General features: G+C 39.2%; 2 protein-coding genes across 2 annotated transcripts in view; one reads left to right on the forward strand and one right to left on the reverse strand.

Moving 5' to 3' along the window:
* SPATA1 (spermatogenesis associated 1) overlaps positions 1-16391 on the reverse strand; it is a 58864-nt gene extending 42473 nt beyond the window's left edge. The window contains 3 exon segments of the mRNA XM_005887413.3: positions 1190-1296; positions 11109-13724; positions 16311-16391. Coding sequence (XP_005887475.1) covers positions 1190-1296; positions 11109-11144 — 143 coding nt within the window. The 5' untranslated portion in view covers positions 11145-13724; positions 16311-16391.
* A 99-nt stretch (positions 16392-16490) lies between these two features.
* On the forward strand, positions 16491-24659 carry GNG5 (G protein subunit gamma 5). Its single transcript, XM_005887414.3, has 3 exons — positions 16491-16725; positions 20699-20843; positions 24439-24659. The coding sequence occupies exons 1-2, from the start codon at positions 16645-16647 to the stop codon at positions 20822-20824; spliced, it is 207 nt and encodes a 68-aa protein (XP_005887476.1). The 5' UTR covers positions 16491-16644; the 3' UTR covers positions 20825-20843; positions 24439-24659.
* The last annotated feature ends 59 nt before the right edge of the window (positions 24660-24718 follow it).

Genomic DNA, 24718 nt, shown 5'->3' on the forward strand with positions numbered 1-24718 from the left:
AGTCGCTCAGTCCTAGCTGATTGTTTGTGACAGCATGGACCATAGTCTGCCAGGCTCCTCTGTCCGTGGGATTCTCCAGGCAAGAACACTAGAGTGGGTTGCCATTTATTTCTCTAGGGAATCTTTCCAATGCAGGGATCGAACCCATGTCTCCTGCATTGGCAGGCAGATTCTTTATCGCTGAGCTACCAGGGAAGCCCAGTACTATAGAGAAACGTAAAGCAGGTAAGGATGAGTATTCTGATGAGAGAAAATATAAACAAAAAAGTAATACTGGAGAAAAGAATGAAGGAGATAAGATAGCATATGTAAAGGCACAAAGAGCATTTTAGACAAAAGAAACAGCAAGTACAAGAGTTCTGAGGTAGGGCTATGTCTAATGTGTTTCAGAACACAAAGGAAGTTCGTGTGCTTGAAAAAAATGATGGGGAAGATTAGGAAGACTGAGGTGTCCCCAAGAGAAATAACAACAGGCAGTTATAACACATAGTATCATGTGTGTTTCTATGCATGTGAAAATATATATATGTTGTGTGTGTGCTCAGTGGCTTCAGTCGTATCCAACTCTTTGCATCCCAGTTGACAACGGCCCATCAGGCTCCTCTGTCCATGTGATTCTCCAGGCATGAATACTGGAGTGGGTTGCCCTGCCCTCCTGCAGGGGATCTTCCCGACCAAGGAATCAAATCCGCGTGCCTTACGTCTCCTGCATTGGCAGGCAGGTTCTTTACCACTAGCGCCACCTGGGAAGCCCATATATATGTTATATGTGTGTGTGTGTGTGTGTGTGTATATATATATATAGTGTTTTTATTTTTAAATAGTTAAGTGAAAAAGTCATTGTAGATATACTGGTTTAACCACTATTCACAGCTCTTCAGTAGGTTTCTAATTTCAGGTAAATACGGTCTTAATTCTCTTTGTGTATAGCCTGGTTACTACACAGATTAGTTATACTCTGTTTTCTAGGTGGCAGTGCTATGGCTAAGTGACATCTGTTCCTATGGCACTTTTTAACAGTTACATAGTGCTATTTATTGATAGTATTCATTAAGGCAGGGACTGGATCCATCACACGAACAAGATATTTTTCACTTACAATTTTTGAATTTCCACAAAGCATTTTTCTCTGCAGAAAAAAAAAGATCTCTTTTTCAGACACATTGTAATGTGACTACAAAATACTTGCCTTATAAAGCCAGCTGAAATGAATTTGTTAACAACTTCTATTGAAATGGTATTTAATTTATAATTCCATGATCCTTCAGGGACATAAAAAACATGAAGTTCCACCAACTGAATAAATTGAGAATAAAGTCAGTTAAAATCATTTTAAAGTGAGAAAAATCAATTAATGTCCTATAGAATTTGAGTTTAATAAACATCATTGAAATAAACAAGATATATATGTATCCTTCTGAACAAACACATACCAAAAAATAAAACGAAGAGCCTGAAATACGCTAAGTTGGCTACTAGGCACTGGAGCACATTTTCCCTTGGAAACAATGTCCTAGATGTGGTGCTAGATTTCCTTAACATATATATGACACACAAAACATTTGTGGCTTGCAGTAAGGACACTAGATTGCCAAGATCAGATTTCCTATTACCAACCAATGCCCCTTTCCCTGACCTCTACCTATATAGTTTAATTTGTGTGATTTTGTGGAATTCTTATTCTATATATATATATATATATATAGTCCTTATTCTATATATATATAGAATCCTTATTTTATATATATATGTGTGTGTGTGTGTGTGTGTGTGTGTGTATAGTCTCCCTAACACAGCTGTAATGATTGCTAGTTCTAACCTGCTGAAGTGTGAATACAGGGGTTTGGGCAATATTTTTGTTTACCAGAATTTGAGGAAGAACCTATTCCTGACCAGTGATGGAAAAGGAATGGTTGTTTCCACATAGGGCAGGTCTGTAAGCTTAGATTGTGTTTATATGTTGTCTGTGCTTATATGTATTATCATCTTTTCTATTGTTTTACGACCTCAATTAGAATTCATCCACTGAGAAGAATATTTAGATTTCCACAAAACAGTTATAGCAAATAAAGACTTTTACTTCAATGAAAGTTTGCTACTCATCCATATTAAAAGTCAAAGCATTTAAATGATTATATACTACAGTATAATGTATCTGAAAAAATGTTTTTTTAAATTTGAACTAAATATGACCTCACATTAATATTAGTGATTCTTATAGGAAATGAAAATGGCTCTTGAATGAGTAATTTGCCCAAGTTGTTTTTATAGACCAAGCATATTATCTGCATATTCTGATGTCAGAATATTAATTGACAGTTTAAGATGTCTGCATAGATTGAATAGTGAAGTTTCCTATATGCTGTATTTTGAATTTCAGGGCATTTAAAAGATTACTCTCAGCAAACGAAGCAACAGACAAAGAATTAATCTCAAAAATATACAAGCAACTACTGCAGCTCAATTCCAGAAAAATAAAAGACCCAATCAAAAAGTGGGCCAAAGAACTAAACAGACATTTCTCCAAAGATGACATACAGATGGCTAACAAACACATGAAAAGATGCTCAACATCACTCATTATCAGAGAAATGCAAATCAAAACCACAATGAGGTATCATTTCACGCCAGTCAGAATGGCTGCTATCCAAAAGTCTACAAGCAATAAATGCTGGAGAGGGTGTGGAGAAAAGGGAACCCTCTTACACTGTTGGTGGGAATGCAAACTAGTACAGCCACTATGGAGAACAGTGTGGAGATTCCTTAAAAAACTGGAAATAGAACTGCCATACGGCCCAGCAATCCCACTGCTGAGCATACGCACTGAGGAAACCAGAACGGAATGAGACACATATACCCCAGTGTTCATCGCAGCACTGTTTTTAATAGCCAGGACATGGAAGCAACCTAGATGTCCATCATCAGATGAATGGATAAGAAAGCTGTGGTACATATACACAATGGAATATTACTCAGCTGTTAAAAAGAATACATTTGAATCAGTTCTAATGAGGTAGATGAAACTGGAGCCTATTATAGAGAGAGAAGTAAGCCAGAAAGAAAAACACCAATACAGTACACTAACGCATACATATGGAATTTAGAAAGAAGGTAACAATAACCCTGCATGCGAGACAGTAGAAGAGACACAGATGTATTGAACAGTCTTTTGGACTCTGTGGGAGAGGGCGAGGGCAAGATGATATGGGAGAATGGCACTGAAACATGTAAAATATCATATGTGAAACGAATCGCCAGTCCAGGTTTGATGCATGATACAGGGTGCTTGGGGCTGGTGCACTGGGATGACCCAAAGGGATGGGATGCGGAGGGAGGCAGGAGGGGGATTCAGGATGGGGAACACATGTATACTCATGGCGGATTCAAGTCAATGTATGGCAAAACCAATACAATATTGTAAAGTAAAATAAATAAATTAATTTAAAAATAAATAAATAAAAGATTACTCTCTGGTTATACCATCCTATTAACAGCTAAAAGCTATACTATGTACTAATACTACAATAGTAAATATTAAAGCTATACTAATAAATATTTATAAAACTTTCAGAAATCTAAAGTAAATATGGCCTTATCATTTATATGAATATATCAATATTTTATAGGAGAAAAATATTTCTTGAACTAAACATTTTATTCCACTTTCATAAACCAAGTAATTACTTCAATATTTTTATAACAATTCATGAATTATAATTCAAAGTGTTTGTATATACTTTCATTCCATAATTGAATGAGGAGGCAACATAAAGAAAAAGTAATTATAATAATAAAACATTTCCTGGCCTTTGAAACATTTTGTGAAGTAAATTAATTTATGGAGAATTTTAATTTATTCATTCATTCAACAAACATACCTACTATGTGGAAGTACTGTTCTAGGCACTGAGTATGTAGTGAGTAAAACAAAGATCCATGCCTGCATGCAGCTGATATTTTAATGAGGTATCAGGACAAGAAGGGTGAGGCAAGTGAAGCACTCACCTCAGGTACAAAATTTAAAGTGGCACCAAAGCCTCAATCATCAAGGTAAATAATATTTAAAGATCTATTCAATGCAAACAATTCATGATGAACAAAATATTATAAATTTAAAGATAGAATGGTACTATTATAGCCTGAGTAGAAAAAAACAAAGCGAACTGCTATATACAGGCTTTTAAAAAAATACATTTCTTAATGGCTAACTTTTTCCAGAACATATTTGAAAAAATATTGAAAATTCTGCAAGCCTGTATTAAAACTCAGGACATTACTTTAAGGTTAAACATTCTATTTATATAAAAACTCAACTTTATTGTAATTTTACTTTCCTGGCTTTAATGGAAGTAAACTTATCAATAATATTCTCATTAAAACTATTAACTATTTAAAAATACATTATAGCACAGGAAACTATACTGAATATGTAATAACTTATAAGGGAAAAGAATCTGAAAAAGAATATATATATACACACATGTATAACTGAATTGCTGTGCTGTGGCTTCCCTGATGACTCAGAGGGTAATGAATCTGCCTGCAATGCAGGAGACCTAGGTTCCATCCCTGGGTTCAGAAGATCCCCTGGAGAAAGGAACAGCTAACCACTCCAGTATTCTGGTCTGGAGAATTCCATGGACTGTATAGTACATGGGGTTGAAAAGAGCTGGACACGGCTGAGTGACTTTCACTTTCATACCTAAAACTTACCTGTGGAGTGCTCAGTTGCTGAGTCGTGTCCAACTCTTTGGGACCCCATGGACTGTGTGGCCTGTCAGGGTTCTCTGTCCACAAAATTTCTCAGGCAAGAATACTGGAGTGATTTGCCATCTCCTATTCCAGGGTTTCTTCCTGACCCAGGGATCAAACCTGCATCTCTCGCACTGGCAGGCAGACCCTTTAACACTGAGCCACCTGGGAAGCCCATCTTAAACATATACTATATTGCATATCACTATGATTAAAAATTTTTTTAAATAAGTGAAAATAAAAATAACTATTCTACAATAAATAAATATGTAAAGTAAAAATACATTAAAAGATATACAGAGGGATATATATTTTGCCTTTTGCCTCTGGCTCCAAAATGGCTAGGCATAGAATTATTGGATCCTGTTTCTATTTAAAATGTTGATATCTTGTTCATCAATGGTTTTTCCATTAACTTTTCATTTTAGAAATCTTTTATTATTTATTTTAATTACTTAATTTTGGGGGTGCCTCTTTAAGTTTTGCACCAAAGACAACTGACTCCTTTGCCTCAGACTAGTCTCAGCCTTGTGAGGGACACAGACAATAAACATTAAGTATAAAACACTGGTAAGTGATATAGAAAATTAGAAAGTGAACATCCCTGGTCAAAAAGAATAAGTAGAGCGGGGCAAAAAAAAAATAAAGGGAATATAAAAGAGGGAGTAATTTTCAGTTTTAAATGGAATAATCCAAATACACATCTAAGAAAACTAACAGTTCCTTAATGTCAACTGATATCTAGTCCATATTCAAATTTCCCCTATTGTCCAACTGTCCTTAGAATGGTCTTCCAATCTAGAATCCAATCAAGGATAACATATGCATTTGATTGTCATATCTTTTTTATTTTAATTGAAATAATTTTGTGTTAGTTTCAGGTATACAGCAAAGTGATTCAGCTATTTTCTTTCAGATTAAATTCATCTCACATGCTAGCAAAGTAATGCTCAAAGTTCTCCAAGCCAGGCTTCAACAGTACGTGAATCGTGAACTTCCAGATGTTCAAGCTGGATTTAGAAAAGGCAGAGGAACCAGAGATCAAATTGCCAACATCCGCTGGATCACTGAAAAAGTAAGAGAATTCCAGAAAAACATCTACTTCTGCTTTATTGACTACACCAAAGCCTTTGACTGTGTGGATCACAACAAAGTGTGGACAATTCTGAAAGAGACTGGAATACCAGACCACCTGACCTGCCTCTTGAGAAATCTGTACACAGGTCAAGAAGCAACAGTTAGAACTGAACATGGAACAGACTGGCTCCAAATCAAGAAAGGTGTACGGTCAAGGCTATATATTGTCACCCTGCTTATTTAACTTATATGCAGAGTACATCATGAGAAATGCAGGGCTGGATGAAGCACAAGCTGAAATCACAAGCTGGGAGAAATATCAATAACTTCAGATATACAGATAACACCACTCTGCCACTCTATGGCAGAAAGCAAAGAAGAACTAAAGAGCCTCTTGATGAAAGTGAAAGAGGAAAGTGAAAAAGTTGGCTTAAAACTCAACATTCAGAAAACAAAGATCATGGCATCTGGTCCCGTCACTTCATGGCAAATAGATGGGAAAACAATGGAAGCAGTGGCAGACTTTATTTTTAGGGGCTCCAAAATCTCTGCAGATGGTGACGGCAGCCATGAAATAAAAAGACACTTGCTCCTTGGAAGAAAAGCTATAACCAAACTAGACAGCATATAAAAAAGCAGGGACATTACTTTACCAACAAGGGTCTGTCTAATCAAAGCTGAACTGCAGTGTTGGAGAAGACTCTTGAGAGTCCCTTGGACTGCAAGGAGATCCAACCAGTCCATCCTAAGGAAATCAGTCCTGAATATTCATTGGAAGGACTGATGTTGAAGATGAAACTCCAATATTTTGGCCACCTGATGTGAAGAGCTGACTCATTTAAAAAGATCCTGATGCTGGGAAAGATTGAAGGCAGGAGGAGAAGGGGATGACAGAGGATGAGATGGCTGGATGGCATCACTGACTTGATGGATGTGAGTCTGAGTGAACTCCAGGAGCTGGTGATAGACAGGGAGGCCTGGTATGCTGCAGTCCATGGGGTCGCAAAGAGTTAGACACGACTGAGTGACTGAACTGAACTGAGCATCCAAGAAGTGAAGTTTGGTAAGGCATTAAGTACGACTCCAAGGTGTTTGGCCTCAGATATTAGAAAGATGGATTTGCCATAAACTGAAACGAGTAAGGTCATGGTTAGTACAGGTTTGGGTTGCAGGGAGAAGTATAGTTGTTTCAAACATGTTGAGTTTCTGTTGTCTATTGGTCATCCAAGTGGAGATTTCAAGTAGGCAGTTGACAACATCAGTCTGGAGTTCGGGAAAGAGGGTTGGGATGGGGATATAAATTTGTGAATACGTAGCATAATGTTGGTATTTAAAACTACTAGATTGGATAAAGATCACAATGAGTGTAAACAGAGAAGAGAACAAAAAGCTCACTCCTGAAATTCTCCAGTATCAAGAGATCAGGAAGAACAAAAACACCTAAAAGAGAAGACAGAACAGGGACTTCCTTGGTAGTCTAGTACTAAGACTCTGTTCTACCAATGCAGGGGGCCCGGGTTCGATCTCTAGTCAGGGAAATAGATCCCATATGCTGCAACTGAAGATCCTGCATGCCTCAAGTACAGATCCCATGTGCTGCAACTAAGACTCGATGCAGCCAAACATATAAATATTTTTTAAAAGAAGACTGAGATTAAATATTGCTGTAAAGAGCAATATTGCATAGGAACCTGGAATGTCAGGTCCACGAATCAAGGCAAATTGGAAGTGGTCAAACAAGAGATGGCAAGAGTGAATGTCGACATTCTAGGAAACAGTGAACTCAAATGGACTGGAATGGGTGAATTTAACTCAGATGACCATTATATCTGCTACTGCAGGCAGGAATCCCTCAGAAGAAATGGAGTAGCCATCATGGTCAACAAAAGAGTCCGAAATGCAGTACTTGGATGCAATCTCAAAAACGACAGAATGATCTCTGATGGTTTCCAAGGCAAACCATTCAATATCACAGTAATTCAAGTCTATGCCTCAACCAGTAACGCTGAAGAAGCTGAAGTTGAACGGTTCTACGAAGACCTGCAAGACCTTTTAGAACTAACACCCAAAAAAGATGTCCTTTTCATTATAGGGGACTGGAATGCAAAAGTAGGAAGTCAAGAAACACCTGGAATAACAGGCAAATTTGGCCTTGGAATACAGAATGAAGTAGGGCAAAGGCTAATAGAGTTTTGCCAAGAAAATGCACTGGTCATAGCAAATAACCTCTTCCAACAACACAAGACTCTACACATGGACATCACCAGATGGTCAATACTGAAATCAGATTTATTATATTCTTTGCAGCCAAAGATGGAGAAGCTCTATACAGTCAACAAAAACAAGACCAAGAGCTGACTGTGGCTCAGATCATGAACTCCTTATTGCCAAATTTAGACTTAAATTGAAAAAAGTAGGGAAAACCACTAGACCATTCAGGTATGACCTAAATCAAATCCCTTATGATTATACAGCAGAAGTGAGAAATAGATTTAAGGGCCTAGATCTGATAGAGTGCCTGATGAACTATGGACTGAGGTTCGTGACATTGTACAGGAGACAGGGATCAAGAGAATCCCTGTGGAAAAGAAATGCAAAAAACCAAAATGGCTGTCTGGGGAGGCCTTACAAATAGCTGTGAAAAGAAGAGAAGCAAAAAGCAAAGGAGAAAAGGAAAGATATAAGCATCTGAATGTAGAGTTCCAAAGAATAGCAAGAAGAGATAAGAAAGCCTTCTTCAGCGATCAATGCAAAGAAATAGAGGAAAATAACAGAATGGGAAAGACTAGAGATCTCTTCAAGAAAATTAGAAATACCAGGGAACATTTTATGCAAAGATGGGCTCGATAAAGGACAGAAATGGTATGGACCTAACAGAAGCAGAAGATATTAAGAAGAGGTGGCAAGAATACACAGAAGACCTGTACAAAAAAGATCTTCACGACCCAGATAATCACGATGGTGTGATCACTCACCTAGAGCCAGACATCCTGGAATGTGAAGTCAAGTGGGCCTTAGAAAGTATCACTAACAAAGGAACAAAGGAACAAAGGAACAAAGCTAGTGGAGGTGATGGAATTCCAGTTGAGCTATTCCAAATCCTGAAAGATGATGCTGTGAAAGTGCTGCACTCAATATGCCAGCAAATTTGGAAAACTCAGCAGTGGCCACAGGACTGGAAAAGGTCAGTTTTCATTCCAATCCCAAAGAAAGGAAATGCCAAAGAATGCTCAAGCTACCGCACAATTGCACCCATCTCACATGCTAGTAAAGTAATGCTCAAAATTCTCCAAGCCAGGCTTCAGCAATACATGAACCGTGAAATTCCTGATGTTCAAGCTGGTTTTAGAAAAGGCAGAGGAATAGAGATCAAATTGCCAACACCTGCTGGATCATGGAGAAAGCAAGAGAGTTCCAGAAAAACATCTATTTCTGCTTTATTGACTATGCCAAAGCCTTTGACTGTGTGGATCACAATAAACTGTGGACAATTCTGAAAGAGATGGGAATACCAGACCACCTGACCTGCCTCTTGAGAAATATGTATGCAGGTCAGGAAGCAACAGTTAGAACTGGACATGGAACAACAGACTGGTTCCAAATAGGAAAAGGAGTACATCAAGGCTGTATATTGTCACTCTGCTTATTTAACTTACATGCAGAGTACATAATGAGAAATGCTGGACTGGAAGAAACACAAGCTGGAATCAAGATTGCCAGGAGAAATATCAATAACCTCAGATATGCAGATGACACCACCCTTATGGCAGAAAATGAAGAGGAACTAAAAAGCCTCTTGATGAAAGTGAAAGTGGAGAGTGAAAAAGTTGGCTTAAAGCTCAACGTTGAGAAAACGAAGATCATGGCATCTGGTCCCATCACTTCATGGGAAATAGATGGGGAAACAGTGGAAACAGTGTCAGACTTTATTTTTCTGGGCTCCAAAATCACTGCAGATGGTGATTGCAGCCATGAAATTAAAAGACGCTTACTCCTTGGAAGGAAAGTTATGACCAACCTAGATAGCATATTCAAAAGCAGAGATATTACTTTGCCAACAAAGGTCCGTCTAGTCAAGGCTATGGTTTTTCCTGTGGTCATGTATGGATGTGAGAGTTGGACTGTGAAGAAGGCTGAGTGCTGAAGAATTGATGCTTTTGAACTGTGGTATTGGAGAAGACTCTTGAGAGTCCCTTGGACTGCAAGGAGATCCAACCAGTCCATTCTGAAAGAGATCAGCCCTGGGATTTCTTTGGAAGGAATGATGCTAAAGCTGAAACTCCAGTAATTTGGCCAACTCATGCGAAGAGTTGACTCATTGGAAAAGACTCTGATGCTGGGAGGGATTGGGGGCAGGAGGAAAAGGGGACGACAGAGGATGAGATGGCTGGATGGCATCACTGACTCGATGGACGTGAGTCTGAGTGAACTCCGAGAGTTGATGATGGAAAGGGAGGCCTGGCATGCTGCGATTCATGGGGTCGCAAAGAGTCGGACATGACTGAGCGACTGAACTGAACTGAGAATGAATAACAAGGAATTATGTCAAAGAAGAGTGTGATCAATGGTGTCAATTATTGTGCACATACAGATCAAGTGTATGTGAGATAAGAATTAAACAATAGCTTTAGCAATGTAAAGGCGAACAGGGCAGTCGGTTTTGGTGGAGTAGAGGAGTGAAAACTTGTTTGGAGTTAATTTAAAGAAAAAAATGGGAAGAAGGTATTGGGGTTTGAGGAGGTATTAAATAGTTGTCTAAAATAGTGGAACAGAGAATAAGTGGGAGGTAGTCTTGTTGCCTCCTAGCAAAAAGTTCCACTTGAGATTCATGCTCATTAAAGTGAGAATAGTCCTTATGCTGGTATATTTTTCTCCAGCCATGTGCCAGTGTAGGTATACATGAGGAACAGAAGAAGATTAACCAGGGTTTTTGTTTTATCAAGGAGTACATTGAAATGAGAGGGGGTAATGAGTCAAAATTATGTGCAAGAATGATCAAGAATGCTCCATGATATTTAAGACAGCCAGAGAGGGTATCCTGAGAAGAGAAACAAAGAAACAAAAAAAGATTATAGGGTCAATGCACTGGAGGTACCAGTATAATTGGGGTCCTTAGAGATACAAGATCTGTAATCAAATAATGGGATACAGAAAATTGGGTTCACAGTGGAGTTAGTATCTAATACTTTATATAATCCATATTTTTGCTTTATCAAAACTTTTAAAAACCAATGGTAGGTAAGTGTTTCTTATATTTTAGTACAAAAAGATTCTCTTACCTCTGATGAAGAAGGTCGACTTGGATTCAGGGACATATTCACCAATGTCTGAATAGGGTAATTATCAGTTGGAATTTTGTAGGGTTTTTTAAAATTTTTTCTTCATTTAGTATTTAATAAAGGTTATAACAGATTTTTGGTTTGGCTTGCTTAAGTTATAGCATTCCACTCATTTCTGGTCTTTGATTCGTTCAAAAAGTAAACAGAAAAACAAAAAGGCTTTAAATTTGAATAGAGTCAAAATGAAAACTTTGAATAGAGTCAAAATGAAAACTTAGATAAGTATGCAATCTTATAATAATAATTTAAAACGATATACTACTGATAAGTAGGGCTGGTAAATGCAAAGAAAATCATATATCCCATACAACTAAGTGGTAAATTATTAATACAGTAGACTTGTGACTAGAACTCTTTTTACTAAATAATTCATTTCTCTCGGTCAAAAATTAAGGTTAAATATATATAGCTTTTTACATAAAGTAGAAATACACTTTTGAAAGTAGAAGGACTAAAACTATAAAAATGGCTGCCACAAAGAGTCAGACACAACTGAGAGACTTCACTTTCACTTTTCACTTTCATGCATTGGAGAAGGAAATGGAAACCCACTCCAGTATTCTTGCCTGGAGAATCCCAGGGATGGGGGAGCCTGGTGGGCTGCCGTCTATGGGGTCGCACAGAGTCAGACACGACCGACGTGAGTTAGCAGCAGTAGCAGCAGCTGTTCAGTCGCTCAGTCGTGTCTGACTCTTTGCAACCCCATGGACTGCAGCACAGTATGCTTCCATGTCTAACACCAACTCCCAGAGCTTTCTCAAACTCATGTCCATCGAGTCGGTGATGACATCTAACCATCTCGTCCTCTGTCATCCCCTTCTCCTCCTGCCTTCAATCTTTCCCAGTGTCAGGGTCTTTTCTAATGAGTCAGTTCTTTGCATCAGGTGGCCAAAGTACTGGAGCTTCAGCTTCAGCATCTGTCCTTCCAATGAATGTTAGGACTGATTTCCTTGAGGATTGACTGGTTTGATCTCCTTTCAGTCCAAGGGAATCTCAAGAGTCTTCTCTAATACCACAGTTTAAAAGCATCAATTCTTTGGTCCTCAGCTTTCTTCATGGTCCAACTCTCACATCCATACATGACTACTGGAAAAACCAAAGCTTTGACTATATGGACCTTTGCTGGCAAAGTAATGTCTCTGCTTTTTAATATGCTGTCTAGATTTGTCATAGCTTTTCTTCCAAGGAGCAAGTGTCTTTTAATATCATAGCTGCAGTCACTATCTGCAATGATTTTGGAGTCCTCCAAAATAAAGTCTGTCACTATTTCCATTATTTCCCCATCTATTTGCCATGAAGTGATGGGAGTGGATGCCAGGATCTCAGTTTTTTTTTTTTAAAGCCAGATTTTTTCACCCTCCTCTTTCACTTTCATCAATAGGCTATTTAGTTCCTCTTCACTTTCTGCCATAAGGGTGGTGAAAGTTGCATATCTGAGGTTATTAATATTTCTCCGGGCAATCTTGATTCCAGCTTTTGCTTCATCAAGCCCAGCATTTCGAATGATGTACTCTGCATATAGGGGCTTCCCTCGTGGCTCAGCTAGTAAAGAATCCGCCTGCAGTGCGGGAGACCTAGGTGTGATCCCTGGGTTGGGAAGATCCCCTGGAGAATGAAAAGGCTACCCATTCCAGTACTCTGGCCTAGAGAATTCCATGAACTGCAAAGTCTTTGGGGTCACAAAGAGTCAGACACAACTGAGCAACTTTCACTTTCACTCTGCATATAAGTTAAATAAACAGAGTAGCAATATACAGCCTTGACATATTCCTTTCCCAATTTGGAACCAGTCTGTTGTTCCATATATGGTTCTAACTGTTGCTTCTTGACCTGCATACAGATTTCTCAGGAGGCAGGTAAGGTGGTCTGGTATTGTCATCTCTTTAAGAATTTTCCACACTTTGTTGTGATCCACACAGTCAAAGGCTTTGGTGTAGTCAATAAAGCATAAGTAGATGTTTTTCTGGAACTCTCTTGCTTTTTCAATGATCCAACGGATGTTGGCAATTTGATCTCTGGTTCCTCTGCCTTTTCTAAAACCAGCTTGAACATCTGGAATTTCACAGTTCACGTACTGTTGAAGCTTAGCTTGGAGCATTTAGCATTTTGAGCATTACTTTGCTAGTGTGTGAGATGAGTGCAACTGTGTGGTAGTTTGAACATTCTTTGGCATTGCCTTTCTTTGGAATTGGAATGAAAACTGACCATTTCCAGTTCTGTGGCCATGGCTGAATTTTCCAAATTTGCTGGCATATTGAGGCAGCAGTTTCACAGTATCATCTTTTAGGATTTAAAATAACTCAGCTGGAATTCCATCACCTGCACTAACTTTGTTTGTAGTGATGCCTCCTAAAGTCCACTTAACGTCACATTCTAGGATGTCTGGCTCTCGGTGAGTGATCACACCACCATGGTTATCTGGGTCATTAAGATCTTTTTTGTATGGTCCTTCTCTGTATTGTTGCCACCTTTTCTTAGTACCTTCTGCTTCTGTTAGGTCCATACAGTTTATAGGTGTATGAGGCTTTCCCTGTGGCTCAGCAATAAAGAATCCACCTGCAATGCAGGAGACACAGGTTCAATTTCTGGGTTGGGAAGATCCCCTAAAGAAGGAAATGGAAACCCAGTACTCCAGTATTCTTGCCTGGGAAATCGCATGGACAGAGGAGCCTGGTGGGTTACAGTCTATAGGCTTGCAAAAGAGTGGGACACAACTTAGTGACTAAACTATACACACATACACACACACACACATACACACACACACATGTGGAAATTTATCAGTTAAGAATTAATGGTAATAATTTATAATAAATACAGCACATGGGTATTCATTAACTAGTATGCCAATTGGGAGACTAAAACTTTCATTTTTAGTGGATGCATTAAAATTTTGATATTTTAATTCAGAACTAATTTTTGATTAATTGAACTCAAGACAGAGCAATCAAGACCTGCTTTACTATTAATATTATCCTAAGGTAAACTGCCCTACTGTAATATCCCTTCTAAAGGAACAGCAAACAAGTCATGTGTTGAGCTACAATTTCCTCTGTCATTTCTGACTGGATCAACACTAAAGACAAATCTTGGCTGCCAGAGACAAAGTGACCTGATATGAAATGATGAACCCTTTAGGAATTAGAACTGGGAGAAGTGCTCAAGATTCAAGTATATAGTTAGTAGATACTGAAGCAAAAAGAATGTAGAAAGGGAAGTCCTGAAGTAGTATCATATTCATGAGGCAAGCCTATGTTATGAGAAAGCTGTAATTATTTGTAAAGCACAATAGGAAAAGAGATCAAGTCTAGAGACAATGACTAATTGAACTGGTAGTGAGATGCCAACGAAGAGATACATAGGTGATTCATGTTTATAGCTAAGCTCTAGAGAAGAGTAAAAATTTTTTTTGCCTTTGAGGTCCCTAACTTGTATCTGCTCCCAGTTTGGCCTATCAATGCAACAGTTCGTGTTTTTTGTTTTTTGTTTTTTTTTTTTTAATTTCTATGGGATAACTGTCTCCACTACTCTATGTTGATCTTTACAATTATCTCTTCATTGCTTGAGGTAACTTGAGTAAATGTTTTCTATCAAAGGCTTCATTAGCTTCTTTAGGTATGCTTAGAATTCGCAGTTGATCTTAACCAAATCACATTTCACATAGTTAACTCCTAACATAGTCTCTGGGGTTTTCAAATTATTTACCTATTATTAATTAGCTAATGAACAAAATAATGTCAATCCAACTAAAAAAAAGACAGTGGATAACCAAATGATAATAGAACACTAATCTTTCATTTATTGCATCCTTTTGCTTTATGATCCCTCGCCACCCCCGCCAGGAATGGAAAATTTGCTTTATCTTACATATTAAATCCCATCAACAGGTTTTGGGTACACAACAGTGAATTACTGAAAAAGGATCCAAAGGTCACAATGGGCCTCAGTAGGAAAGAGTACCTAGTGAACTGTGGGTTTGACAGATTTCTTGGTTGTGCTTTCTTATCACAATTATAAGGATTCTCTTGGTTTATCAAACTGTTTTTACAACAAGCCTGTCTTTAACTATCTGAAAAATAAACTTTTATGTCTGTAAGGTTGATAAGGTGTTTGAACTACTTTAAATTGTTGTGGAAATTCAAAGAACATGGCTGGCTCAGGAGAGATTGGTGACTCACAAGCTGCATTTATGGGTAATCACTTCAGATGGTAATGAACTTAAAATGAACTTTTTTTTTCTTCTCTCCTATACTGAATTAAGTTCTTTATTAGACAGACACTAGATAAAAACTAAGAAGAAAGGATTGGACGACATACTCCCTGAAATCCCTTCTGGCACTGACATTTCATGGTTCTTATGAGTTTAGAAAATATTAGTGTATTCATAGACGGACTATACCAGCAGAACAAGAAACATCTGCCCTAAGTGCGTGGCATACGTTTCCATGGGTGAAACATGCAGTGGCTGAGCCTCCTTTGCTTAGTTCCACCCTACTATTTCTCCTGAAAGCTCCTCTGAAGGTCAATTTCAAGCATCAGGTAATAAGCTACAACTGAAACATAAAAGAGCAAACTTTCTCACAACAGAAAGTTTTTATTTCTTAAAGTAAAATAAACGTTTATCCACCAAATGAAATGGACAAGAAGAGATAAATATAATTTCTGGTCAGCACCTTGGCTTCTTCACAATCGTTTCTAGAAAAATGAGAGGTAAGAGGCGCCAGAAGCCAAACCTGTGAAGATCCCCTTTTCTCTGGCGAACCAGCGCCCTCGCTGCCCGCCGCCCGGCTCCTCTCGGTCGATTACAGAGACCTCGCGCCCTCCTTCTGCCTCGGGGGTCTGTCGGTGGGAAGCCATCTGCGGAAGGGCCGCCCGTTGGACAAAAACGGGTCATTTAGGGACGCGTCCCTAAGGGGACAAGGTGGCAGCGACTCAAGCCCATACTTCTAGCTCCTACGCCTCAGTGAGGCTCTCCCTTCCCTTTCCTCCATCTCTGCCGCCAACTCCGCCAGGGACACTGGAACCGCCTCGATGGCCCGCCACCATGACTGTTACAAAGTCTCTCAACAACTGACTTCCCTCACCGATCCTCTTCGGAGTCCCTTTCGGGTCTCGCAGGATAACTACGATCTCTTTCCTTACCTCTCCCAACTCTGCTCTCGGGAGAGGGAGGACGGAGAGGAGGGCGTCCGTTCCAGTCGGCGTCCCGTAGCTGCCGCGCCCACCGTCCGCTCCGCCCCTTCTAGCTCCCAACTCTCCCCTCACCCTCGGAGGCTCGCGCTCCCTTTCGGGTGTGGAGCCAAAACGGCGGGCGAAGGAGAGCGCGCATGCGCGTTGAGGGTGGAGCCGCTGGGTAAAGGACCGGAAACTTAAGAGACAAAGTTCCGAGCGTCACCCCCAGCCCCGCCGACTGGCCCAGCGGACCCACCGCAGACCTGCCGACGGCCCGCGGATCTGCCATCCTTTCGAGTGCGCCATGTCTGGTTCATCCAGCGTCGCGGCTATGAAAAAAGTGGTTCAACAGCTCCGGCTGGAGGCCGGGCTCAATCGGGTGAAGGTGAGCGGGGGCGGGTGGCCGAGGGGGAGGGGAAGGCGGGGAGGTGGCGGGGAGGTGGCGGGTGGGATACTGCAGGCGAGCTGACGCGGCGGCCGCGACTCGCCCCTGGGAAGGACGCCGGCTCCGCGGCCGCGATCTCGGCCAGCTTTAGAGCAGTAGCGGCACGGGTCGGCGCTGTGGTTTGGGGGGCCGGTTAATGCACCCTTACGCCCCAAGACGGTTTAAGGAGGGCTGGCCCTGGGTTGAGCGGCCGCTTTCCTCATTCCGGCCCTCGTCCCTGTCTCTCTCCCTCCCTCGGCAGTGACTCCGCGGCAGGGCTCCCCAAGAGCTGCGCCTCCGCCAGCGCCCTTCCCGGCCCTTGCGACCGTTTCCCCCGTTTCTTGGTCACCGGACGGAGTTTTATCCGCCTTTTGATTCAGAACAGAAGTATTTTTTCATGTCAGAACTTTCCCCAATCCACTCCCTTTAGTAGTCGAGTTTTACTTCCAGCTCCACTTATTCACCGAACACACACTTGAAAACGAATTCTTGCATAACTTTAATTGTAGGTTAAAGAAGCCTGTTTTGGAAACGTTTACAGTGTCTAAGATTACCACTGGTGCCCTGCGCAACCTCGGACAAAGCGTGCATTTCATATCTGTTTTGCACTTTGCTGTGATCTGACCTTGGGCATATCTCCTGGTCTGCATACTCGAAAAAGTAATTAGGGTGGACCAGTGTTATTTATTTTGGCGTCTGGTTAGTAGCATTGACCTTGTCCTGGGGTTTTTACTTTGGGGAAAAAGTCGTGTGTGTGTGTGTTGATATGACAAGCTGACGTTAAGTGCTATTCAAGTTTCTTGATTTTTTAAATCCTGCGTGGATTGGCTTCTTTCTGGTGCACTCAGTTTACATGTGAAACACTGTAATTAGAAAAGAAACAGGGAAGAATATAAACCATGCACTCTGTTGAAAGAAACAGCCAGTTTCCAAGATGATTTGATTCTTTACTCATCACACTAGTTTTTACTTCCCCCTGAAGTGTTTTGTGTTGTAAGACGCTCTCCCTTTACCTATTTCCTTATGTAGAAATGCCAGGAACCTAGTTTACCCAGTTGTGGTCATCGCTGGAGGGAAGGGAAATTCCCATCAGTCTTGGGATGGGATTCCCCTCCCTTCCTGTCCTTAAAGTGCTATAAACTCCATTGCTGTGTTGAATCCATTTCTCTAATTTCCAGATTCTTACCTCATCCCAGTGATTAATGGTGAGCCTTGCCTGGATTTAACTCTGAAATCATTGTTATTATTCAGGTGTGCCTTCATCTTAGGTTGGAGTGGCCCAAGAAAGGAAAAAAATGGGAAGGGCCACAAAAAAAAGGCTTATTGAAAGCAGAAGTGTTAAGTAGGGGTATTTAGTTCCAGTCTCCAAAGAAAATGAGTGTACTCTGAGGGCTTTACCTTAAAAACCCTAGCCCCTGGAATAACTCTCCAGCGAGGTGCCTTCCTCCAGTACGAAAGGTTTTGGTTGGAATCATTAAAGCCATCACCAGGGTTTGGTTATAGAAATCTCAAGTCTAAATGCCAGGGCTGTGTGTAGCAAGGAGGAAAGCACCTCACCTTGGAGGAATTTAAATGAACTTTTTTTTGGACATGTTGCAAAATGTGGTGAGTTAGATTTCATTTTGTGCTTCTGTTTTACCCATGACTTTTATAGATGCTTTTGTAGTGACATTTTACTTTTGAATTAGCACGAGTTTATTTTTAAAAAGCCTTTGTTTGAGTAGTTGATAGAAATTATGACAAATGCTTGACAAACTTCCCCAGGTTGGTGACCATACACTTTGTTCCCAACCCAGGGCAGTTTTTAGAGTGAAAGAGGGCACTGATAATTATGCCAGGATTATAGGGTTTCAGCCTCTCTGATGGTTATTATTAGAGTGCCTTAGGACCTAGCAGTTTGTTTGAGTTTTAAGCCTTCGTCTCCACTCTTCCCATTGATTGGAATTCTCGCTGGTTATTTTCTCACTGCTGGTTCCTTGGCTGGATCTCTTTTCACTGAGATCTCAATTTAAATGTCACCTCCTTGAAAACACTTTGCCACAGGTCCTGATCTAACAAACTATTTTTTTTTTCTGCAGATCATCTTGTCTCTCTTCATCTGAACTGTTAGCTCTGTAACAGGGACCTGGTTATTCTTACATATTCTCAGGGCCTAGAATTATATTTGGCACATAGAAGTGACGAGAAGTTTTTAAGTTGGAGTCTGCCTACATTTTTGGCAGAAAATTAACAGATTCTTTATCATGTTTATGCTCAGTCACGTCCTTAGCGTAAACTCACAACCCTTTGTGACCCTATGGGCTACAGCCCACAAGACTCCTCTGTCCATGGGATTTTCCCAGCAAGAATACTGAGTGGGTTGCCATGCCCTTCTCCAGGGAATCTTTCCAGACTCAGGGATCAAACCCACATCTCTTATATATCTCCTGCATTGACATGCGGGTTCTTTACCGCTGAGCCACAGGGGAAGCGCAGTAGATTCTTCACTGCTGGTTAATGTGAATGAATGAAACCATGTTTTAAGATAGTGAAAAATGATACCACCCTTCCCCCACTGGAGCTACACCCTTGAGGGGGAGCAGGGTGCCCATTTCTTGTAGTACTTGGAACCCTAAACTACTTACACAGTTGCTAAATAAATTCATCAAACTCTTTATCCTGGGCTGGTGTAGAAACCAAACATATAAGTAGATTCCAAGAAGAGTTTAGATTCATCTCATGGTGATGGATCTGTTTACCAGAAGCTGTCATCTGCAGAAATTGTTTGTATAGAGAGCACTTGTGATGCCCTTAGCTCCCTTTCAGAGGCTAAATATTACCCAGCCAGATTGGACACCTGTTCTTATCCTTCTTGTGGATAGTTAAAACAGAATACAATAAAGGATTGCCTTCCCCATCTTCCTAAACCACAATTCAAGAGTTAGGATACTATAAATGAGGCATCCTTTAGTCATTCATGTTATATATCTGAACTATTCAGTTTATTGTTTTGGTGTCCTGCACCACTCCTTAACAGAATATATACAAATAGTAGATGTTGAAGTTGGTATAAAGTTGTTTTAACTGTGAAACCACAGAAGTTCTGTAAGTCATGTTTGAATGGTTTTGTATATATATGAATTTATTAAGTCACATTTAAGGCAAACAGTTTCTTAAAGGCAGGCTGCTCAATAAAGTTCTTAAACTGAAGTTTGCTAATAATCAGCCTTTGAGTCACATGTCACTGAGCAGAAACTGTCATTGTCCAATTTTATAACATAGAACAGCTGATGGTATGCAATACCAAGACACTTACAGCATTTTCTCAGTATACTGCTTTCAAGATAGAGTGATAGTTTACTAGCATTTTAATTTATCTTTATCCTATAATATCCTGTGTACTGCTTTTAATAAAAAAAATTTTGAGTACCTTCATGGTTACACTAGAACATCCTGTTTATTAGTAAACTAGCAAGATGTGCTATGCTTTGCAGATAAAACGGAGTTGTACTGTTTGTGCTTGTTTTATTTACATGGAGTGTTTTGACTGTATATGACTGTATATCAAACATATGTGTATGTTGACAGTATATGACTGTTGATGAGCTTCCTGGTGGCTCAGTGGCAGAGAATCCACTTGCCAAGCAGGAGATGCAGGTTTGATCCTGGGTCGGGAAGATCCCTTGGAGAAGGAAATGGCAACCCAGTCCAATATTCTTGCCTGGACATGGACAGAGGAGCCTGGTGGGCTACAGTTGATGGGGTCGCAAAAGTCAGACATGATTTAGTCAGACACAATTTAGCCACCAAACAACAGTACGACTGTTGATCTTCAATTAGTGTATATATTTTTTAAGTGTTTATTGGAAGATATTTTTATTAAAGATTTGAGAAACTTCAATTAAAACATTGTCATCACCTCCTACCCTTTTCCCCCACTGCTTGTTATATACAGGTTTCCCAGGCAGCTGCAGATTTGAAACAGTTCTGTCTGCAGAATGCTCAACATGACCCTCTGCTGACTGGAGTATCTTCAAGTACAAATCCCTTCAGGCCCCAGAAAGTCTGTTCCTTTTTGTAGTAAGACGAATCTTGACAAGGTAAGTTTCCTTAAATTAAAACAACAAAATTAGTAGGGATAACTAGTCAGGTTTCTTTCTTTGTAGCACTTTATAAGTTGAGCAGGGTCTTAGCATACTTTTGTTTTGCACTTGGATTTTCCAGTCTTTTTTGTTTTGTGAAGATAGATGAAATTCGCTGATTTAGTAGTCATGAAGACTAGTTGTTTCTATTTTATCAGAGGGTTAAGTAGAGAATTTAATAACCATAAGAGGATATAGGGGTTCCTAGAAAATTTCACTATTGTGATAAGCCATGTTACCCTTTATAGTATTGCCTAATGGTGTACTTTGGTATTCCCAAATACTAATTTTTTTGTACCTAGAAAATATTAAGACATTTAAAGAAATCTACTGTGTTCATGGTGGTGACTTTTAAAATATTGTCATTGGATTTGGATTAATTATGATCTACTAGAATAGCATAGAAAAGAATTGAAGTAGTGAGTGCCAACAGAGGAGATAGCTGCATAAGCTGACATAGTGTAAGCATTTGGAGTTGGGAGACAAAAGGTTTTAACTTTATTCTTTTTAGGTAAAGATTACATGAGAGGGAAATGAAGTATATAAGTTTATGGTGGGAGACAGTGGGTTGGTTTTCAGAGGATTAAGAAAATAAAATTAGGGTGGGTTTAAAGCATACTTCTATATGTTAACCTGTACCTTGCAGAACAGATGCCAATGTGTCCAAAAATGTATAATGTTAATCCACAAGAGAGGTGGCCAGACAACATGGTGTGTGGTTAATTGAAAATGGAATCTAACGGTACTGCCTTCATGAAGTCATAGGACTTTAGTCAGAGCATTTACTTGTTATAAAGACAACTCTGTATATGTTGCACACCCTCTGCAAATATTCTGACTCCTCACAGTGCAGAAGCTGGTTCCTAAAATACCATGTTGCATAGTTGTGCCCTCCCTAATTAAATTTAGTAGACTTGGGAGTCGGAGAAGGCAATGGCACCCCACTCCAGTACTCTTGCCTGGAGAATCCCATGGACGGAGGAGCTTAGTAGGCTGCAGTCCATGGGGTCACAAAGAGTCGGACACGACTGAGCGACTTCACTTTCACTTTTCACTTTGATGCACTGGAGAAGGAAATGGCAACCCACTCCAGTGTTCTTGCCTGGAGAATCCCAGGGATGGGGGAGCCTGGTGGGCTGCTGTCTATGGGGTCGCACAAAGTCGGACACGACTGAAGCGACTTAGCAGCAGCAGCAGCAGACTTGGGAGTGTCCAGGAAGTCTGTATAAGTAAAAACATGTCTCTAGTAGATTGGTTGAATTGGTTAAGGTTCCAAACACAGAGGGAAAAAAAAACACCTTTGAGTTTAAAGAAGTAATTCAACATTCAAGCACCTTCATATTTAATAGTTAAAAAGTTTTTTTGCTTCTGGCAATTTTGAGAAATTCCAATATTGTTATGGTTCCTCTTGTATTTTCTTCATAAGTTTATTTTAATTTAAAATACTGGTAAGTGTGGCTTCTTAACTGGCTGTTCAGTTTCATTTCATAGAATACAGATCAGTGCCTAATTAACTTGACTCTGGTTGGGATAAGAATCCTGATTTCAAAGTAAAATAATGGCTATTAATCCTGGCAGTATAATAAAACCCACAGGTTTATGAATATTATGATTTGAAGCACTTTTGGCTAGGAAAAGTATTTGGATGTAAAAGCATTCCTTCTCAAACTTGAATGTAGCTACAAATCACTGTGTTAAAACAGATTCTAAAACAATAGGTCTGGGATATTATACTGATGTTGGTGGTCCTTGGCACACTGAGTGGCATGGATGCAAAACATCTATATTTAAATCTGTATTTAAGTCTTCACACTGATAACTTTTAAAAATACATGTGTAATTTAAAGCATAGATATTTTAGCAACAAATAGTCCAAAGTATTAAAATAGAAGTTACCATGATTTGCACACCTAGAAATAACCACTGTTAACAGATGTTTCCTTTAAAGACAAAAAAAATAAAAATCATTGAAAAGTGATTATAGTATGTAGTTTTGTTTTTTTTGAAGTTGAATTTTGTTTCATTTAATAGTCTGTAAATTCCCTGGTGGTCTGGTGCTTAGGCTTTGGTGCTCTCATTTAATAGTTTTTGTAAATGAGATTTTTCTGTGGTTGTACCATAACTTAAATTATACTTCATCAAATATTGAGGTTTCCAAATTTGAGGCTACACTGAGGTGAACATCTTGGTACCTATAAGTATACTCTACCCATTTCTTTAAAATAAACTTCTGGAAGTAAAGTTATTCAGTAAGAAATGACATTTAAAATTTAATAACCTTGAAAATATTGCCAAATTAAACTTTGCTCTTCCACCTGGAGCTTAAGAGTACTTCTGGCTGGGCCCCTGCCAAACAGATCTCAGATTGTTTGCTACTATTTCCTGCCTATCTCGGTTTTGTAATTTGCAAAACTTGAGGTTAAACATTTTCACCACTGATTCTGTTTATGCTTCTTATAAAACTTTTTGTAATGAAGTAACAGAAAATTTTAAATCAGTATAAAAAACCAATTATCTACTGTCTGAACTAAATGGTTTACCTTGTTAGTTCTAAGCTGTGCAGCTTATGGGATCTTAGTTCCTCAGCCAGGGAGTGAACCTGGTCCCTTGGTAGTGAAAGACCAGAGTCCTAACTATTGGACCACAAGGGAATTCCCAACCTTTAATGTTTATAAAGAAGTAAAAGATACTTTTTCTACCTTTCCATATAAATAACCTACTCTGGCATTGTTATGCCTGTGTATTTATTGTTTTATAGTTCTAAAACCCAGCTGTTATTTTTTAAGGAATAATTATTAGTGCATTATTTTTGAGATTTGTGTTAATCCACAGATTGTTTAGTCATTTTAATTGTTGTATTCCATCATGTTTATAAACCTTAGTTTATTTATTCATTGTCCTATTGAGTTGCATTTAGGCTATTTGCAGTTCTTTGCTATTAAAACACTGCTGCTGCTGCTGCGTCGCTTCAATCATGTCCAACTCTGTGTGACCCCATAGACGGCAGCCCACCAGGTTCCTGTCCCTGGGATTCTCCAGGCAAAATACTGGAGTAGGTTGCCACTTCCTTCTCCTGCTATAGTCAATATGTGTGTGTATATTTTTGTGTATAGATTTATGTGGGTATATAGAAGTGACTGCATCTTGCTGTTTTCAGTTGTTGCTCATTTTCTAGAGGTATTCAGATACCTCCCATCGTAAGAGATTTTTATATTAACCTTTTTAAAAATTAGAATCCCCAGAGTGTTTTTTTTTTTTCATGTATTGGTAAGTTACTCTTTAGGTCCTTTCATTCAGGCATGTTCTATCCGGTTTCTCATTTCCTATCCACTGCTCCCCCCTACCCCACCAAAAAAAACCAACTGGGATGTCTTTTTTTTTTTTTAAAAAAAAAAAAAACAGGCTCAGTTTAATTGAAAGCACTTTATAAGTTGACATTCAAATAAATACCCTAAAAGTGATGTACTGTAAGATGTACTGGTACTCATAAAAAAAAAGCTATTGTTCTTATGATACTTTACCCTAATTCCCTTTTTCCCTTTTTCCTTTTCAGGTTTTCCAAACCACATTTCATAAACCAGTGAATATTCAAAGGAAAGCTAAATTTGAAGCCTGTACAAAAGCCTCTCTGTAACGTGCCATACTATACAAACTTCTACTTTTGTCAGTCCTTAATGTCTACCTCTCTGAATATTCATAATTTTCTGTTTCACAAGGGTAATTATTTTATATACACTGATGGCAACATGCAATAAAATACTTAGTATAAAAGTTTTATGTATTTATTTGTTTTGAACACTTAAAAAATGAAAATTTCCCCATCATACTTTTAA

This window comes from Bos mutus, chromosome 3 (assembly GCF_027580195.1).
Source record: "Bos mutus isolate GX-2022 chromosome 3, NWIPB_WYAK_1.1, whole genome shotgun sequence".
Taxonomy (NCBI): Eukaryota; Metazoa; Chordata; class Mammalia; order Artiodactyla; family Bovidae; genus Bos; species Bos mutus.

Coding starts and splice junctions, on each gene's coding strand:
- GNG5 (XM_005887414.3), top strand. CDS start 16,645: ATGTCTGGTTCATCCAGCGTCGCGGCTATGAAAAAAGTGGTTCAACAG. Junction 16,726..20,698: donor CCGGGCTCAATCGGGTGAAG/GTGAGCGGGGGC, acceptor TGTTATATACAG/GTTTCCCAGGCAGCTGCAGA.